Source organism: Pteronotus mesoamericanus, unplaced genomic scaffold (genome assembly GCF_021234165.1).
Source record: "Pteronotus mesoamericanus isolate MK-2021 breed Mesoamerican mustached bat unplaced genomic scaffold, CSHL_Meso_final contig_657, whole genome shotgun sequence".
NCBI lineage: Eukaryota > Metazoa > Chordata > Mammalia > Chiroptera > Mormoopidae > Pteronotus > Pteronotus mesoamericanus.
Genome location: NW_026555229.1, coordinates 1,801,699 through 1,806,804, shown reverse-complemented (window position 1 = coordinate 1,806,804; position 5,106 = coordinate 1,801,699). Strand labels below are relative to the sequence as shown.

Sequence of the window (5,106 nt, the reverse complement as noted above, 5' to 3'; positions counted from 1 at the left end):
TTTTACGCAGTGGGCTGCAAGGGGGGACCGTCATAGTTACTGTATTAGCTGTTTCCCTGGGGGAATCCTTGGAGTTGGGCCAGGCCTCTGTTAGTAAACCATGGACCTAATCCCACATTACATTTGTGTAATGCCTGACAGAGCCTGTTCCCATTATCTCATTTGATCCTGAAAACAATCCTCAGGGGGAGGCAGGCCAGGGATTATTTTTTCCATTTTACAAGTGAAAACACTTGTAAACTGATTTGCCAGGAGCCACACACCCCAGACAAGGCAGGAATGAGACTTGAATCTAGGTCTTTGTACAACCTGTTCAGTGTTCTTTTGACTCCACATCACAGCCCGATCAAAATATTCCCAGCCCCACCCAGTCCTCACATTCATCAGCTTCACAGCAGCTGGGAGCTGGCCACCACAGAGCTTGTGTTTATACTGCCCACACACGCCTCTGTCCTAATGAAAAAATACAGCTCTGAGTGACAAGCTCTCCGTGGGGAAAAAAAAATTGTATCCTCTCCCTGCACCCAAGAGCAAAATTAATCCAGATGGATTTGAAAAAAATCAAGGCATTAGAAAAAAAATCTTTAAAAAAATTGAACCAAGTAATAACTTTCTGGAGGCAAGAAGACTCTAAATTTAGCACTGTGTTATAAGTCTCAAAGAAAGGGATTTTACAGATTTGACTACATCAAAGTTTGTTAAGTGTTCTTGAAAAAAAAACCTGTACAGGGGCAGCAGAAAGACCTGAAATGTTCATGCCAAAATATGAAAGAACAGAGTTAACTCATGGGACCTAGAGGAGTCATACAAATAGGAAAAACTTAGGAAACAATTCACAAAAAAGGGAAATGCAGTTGGTTAACATTTCGAAAGCCGCTGTACCTAAGTAAAAAACAAAACAAAACACACACACAAACACACAAAACCAACCCTGAAAGGAGCTATCAGTTTCATCTATGAAACCAGCAAAAAAATTTTTAATAGTACTCAAATACTAGTGAAGTTGCCATGAATAATGTGTGTGCCCACACATTAACGATGGGAGGGGAAATTTACCCAACTGGGTAGCAATTTGGCACATTTATCAGAAAGCTTAAAATATCCGTATTCTTTGACCTAAAATTCCATTCGTGGGAATATGTTCTTAGAAGAGTCATCGACACGGAAAGTTTTACATACAAAAAAGTGAGTCACAAACTCATTTACAACGGTGAAATCAGGTAAACAGCAAACGTTAAAGGAATTGTTTAATAATTTATGGTACAGCCACTTGATAGAACCTTACGTAATCATTATGTTCTCGAAGTGCATGCAATAACAAGAACACCGTTTATGGTGTAATACCAAGTGCAAAAGTGTACACCATTGTATATGTGGCTGTTGTGTAACTCTTCAATAGAAAAAACTAGAAAGGAAAAAAATGTTTTAATGTGAATCACATTTGAGTCCTAGGATTATGATTTTTTACATCGCCCTATATTTCTATTTGAATCTTTTCTTTTTTTAATGAACAAAGTAAACTCTTCAGCCATGCGGTGGCGCGTCCTTCTCGAAAAGAGCTTGAGGACTGGGCGTAAGGGAAAACCCCACCTCGGGTCGATTCCGCCCCCTTTTGCGATGGCTACTCAGCACCCCCAATTCTCTCCCCTTCCCCCGCCCCCACCTCTCGGAAGTCGGACCGGGCCCCGCCCCTCCCCCACCTCCCCTGGGTCTGTGTGACGGCGGGTGCGCGGGGGAGGAGCAGGCTGTCTCAAGCGTTGATGACACGTGGGGAGGGAGCTAGTGTCGGAGGAGGAGGAGGGGTTAGGCGTGTGGGTGGGTGTGTCTGCGAGTGGCAGAAACCAAACCAGGTCGCCTCAGAGTCTCCATTTTTTGTGTGTGGCTCATCCTCCCGGGGACCGACGAAGGTCTCTCCACACCCAGGATTCTCGTACAGGCGGATGCCGAGCGCAGACAAGTGAAGGCTCAGGCCACTGCCCTGCGCTGCCCCCGAGAGCCCGTGACGCGGTAGCTCCCCGCACGTCTCCTCCCGCCCCGGCGCGGTGGTTGGGCCCGGCCGCAACGTCACCCATTGTTTACAAATCAACTCGAGCCGGTAGGATTCCGGCTAACGCGGCTGCAGCGCGCGGCACGAGTGGCAGCCGGTCTCCGGCTTTCGCGTCATTCCCAGCCCCGGCCCCGGCCCCGGCCCCGGCTTCGGCCTCAGCACTGCACCCGGCCCCGCCGCGGCCCACAGGACTGCCAGCGACGCCCGCAGAGCTCCGGATTCCCGGGCTGGGGGCCATGCCGTGCCGGAGGGAGGAGGAAGAGGAAGCCGAGGGGGAGGAAGAGGAGGAGGAAGACAGTTTTCTCCTGCTGGAGCAGTCGGTGACCCTCGGCGGCTCTGGCGAGGTGGACCGGCTGGTAGCCCAGATCGGCGAGACGCTGCAGCTGGACGCGACGCAGGACAGCCCTGCCTCCCCGTGCGCGCCCCCCGGGCCGCTTCTGCGGCCCCCGGCGGCGGCGGTGCGGACGGATAAGGCCCGGCCCCCTGTTCTGCCGCTGCTTCTGCCGCCGGCGCCGGCCGAGGCGGTGGGCCCAGCGCCCCCGGGAGCGGTCCGCTGCGCTCTCGGGGACCGCGGCCGCGTGAGAGGCCGGGCTGCGCCCTACTTTGTGGCCGAGCTCGCCGCAGGTCACAGCGCCCTACCCGGGCCTTGCCGAAGAGGATGGTTACGGGACGCTGTAGCCTCCCGCCGCCTGCAGCAGCGACGATGGCCCCCAGCCGGGGCGCGCGCCCAGGACGACGACCCGCATCGGCTCCTGCAACAGCTCGTGCTCTCGGGGAACCTCATCAAGGAGGCCGTGCGGAGGCTTCAGCGAGCTGTCGCCGCGGTTGCAGCCACAGGCCCGGCCAGCGCCTCCGGAACTGGGGGTGGCCGCAGCGGACCTGACCCTGTCGCTCTGCAGCCCTCGGGCGCCTTGCACTGACCCGGGGCCCCTGAAGTAGGAAGAGAAGGCCGCTGCACAGACCCATCAGCGCCCTGCCCTCACCCACCCTGAGCTGAAGCCACCGTCGCCGTTGTGGGAGCGACTGCTTAGGCAGCAGGGAGGTTTTGGGGGAGACATCCAGCCGAGAAGTTACCGGCCCCAGCGAGGCTGTCCGAGAAAACTTGAACGTGGAGAAATACACGGGCCAGGACACGTCTGTGCCGCGTGAGAACTTCCCCGGCTACCTTGGGGCCAAGGACCTGGGATAAACTGGGAGAACTATGGCAGCTACTTTTATTGACTTGTACCTGGCTTAGCCCTTGGGGGCGTCGTGTTCTTGGATTGTTTAAAGATAGGGCCCCAAGGGGCGGGAATTCGTGAGGGCTTTAGAACAATACTTGAAAACTTAATGACACGAGTACATTTTATTTTCCGGTGGAGGAGCTTAGTGAAAATGGTGCTACAATTGCTGTGCAAAGAAGTTCCGGAGGGGGGAAGAATGTAAAAGCGTGGTGGTGGCTGGTTGGCCCCTTCCTCCCACCTAATTGGGGGCTGATCGAGGTGGGAGAAGTGAAGTCCAGTTAGGGGGTGGAAGGGAGGTGGAGAGTTTTGACGGTGGGTAGAACCGGAGTTGAATTCGGACTTTTAAATGACTGACCTTGCCACCTGTGGTTCAAGGTCACGGTTTGCTGTACGTGGAAGGCGGTGGGGTTCCTGGGAGAGCTAATTCATCCCCCTGTCCTTTCTTTCTCTTGCTCCAAGAAGAGCCAAGTCTGTGCTTTCCTACCTTTTGGGAGTCTCCCTGAGAGACAGGCAGAGTGGCTTTGGGGAGAGTGACTTGTTTTTTCCTGCGCTTTCCTCTTTCCAGAACTCCTCCTCTCATGAGGCCACTCTTGGCCATGCCATGAGCTTTCTCAGAAACGGTCATAAACAATCTCTTGTGTCTCTCCCGTTCTCCTAGTCCACCTTTATTAATCCTCCCGTTCTGATGTCTGCAAGGGACGATGAGACCCTGGTTGTTTTCCTGCCCTGTTCTGGCCCTCTGTGGATCTGTGGGCCTGAGCCTCCATGGGTCCTCACCATCAGTTTCCTCCTGCCACTAACTCTTCTTTGTAAGTGACTGAAACCGTTTTTAAAATGTGACTCTCTGAGAGGAGAAATCTCTGGCTTTACCCTTGTGAAACTTGATGGCACTTTAAGTGAAGTGCCACCCCCCACCCCAGACTTTAAGGTAGCTAAACCCGTTTTTTTAAAAAAGATTCAATGGCTTGTTCATCCTCCAGATGTAGCTATTGACGTACACTTCGCACCGGAGTGTCTGAAATTGTGGTGGTCCTGATTTCTAGGATTTCTTAATTAAAATGTCTGCTGAATAAATTCAGTTTGTTTGTTTGTTTGTTTTGGAGCATGGTTTGGCTTTTTGATGGGAGGCGGGGGAAAGAAAAGAACTTGGGGATACATTTAATAATGAAGAATGCACCTGGGGAGACTTGGGCTCAGCACAGAATACTGGTAACCCTGCAAGACTTTGGTGGTTCTGGAGTGATGGCCCACAGGATCAGAAAAGTAGGTCCAGGTTTTTAAAGCCGCTAGGTGGGCTTCCACTCCCTCTGTGAAATGAGAATATATTCCAGAAACACTTTCTAGGCTGGAGGGAAGAGGCCAAGAATTTGTATCTGGAGAGGTATTGAGGGAGTGTTCGCAACTGAATTTTTTGTGTAAAGAATGGGAAGGGCACAGGCAAAGCCAGCCTGTTTCCTGCTAGGAGACTGACCCACTCGTGAGCTGTGGTCTGTGGAAAGGAAAACGGTTTTACAGCGAAGTACTGGTATTTGGTAGGAAAATGGCTGGGTTTTATTGCAGGGGTTAGATTAATTGAAGGAGCACCTCCTCTTTCTCCTGCCCGCAGCCCCAACTTCCCCTCATAGAACTCTTGTGGAGCCCCCTCCTGTTTGCTCCCTTGCCCTTTTTAAGGAAGCTTTTCTTGGCACAGCCTGCTAGCCAGCCCCCTGAGGGACCTCTCCTGCCCAGCCCTTCCCACCCTGAAGCTGCAGGGGAAGGCTAGTGCTCAGTGACTCTGTTTGAGTCAGACCTGCTGCTCACCAGCTGTGTCATATGGGGCAAGTCACCGCTCTGTGC

General features: G+C 52.7%; 1 protein-coding gene across 1 annotated transcript; it reads left to right on the top strand.

The window, feature by feature from the left end:
- Positions 1-1,943: 1,943 nt before the first annotated feature.
- Positions 1,944-4,329, top strand: FRAT2 (FRAT regulator of WNT signaling pathway 2). Its single transcript, XM_054581707.1, has one exon. The coding sequence runs from the start codon at positions 2,284-2,286 to the stop codon at positions 2,965-2,967; it is 684 nt and encodes a 227-aa protein (XP_054437682.1). The 5' UTR covers positions 1,944-2,283; the 3' UTR covers positions 2,968-4,329.
- The last annotated feature ends 777 nt before the right edge of the window (positions 4,330-5,106 follow it).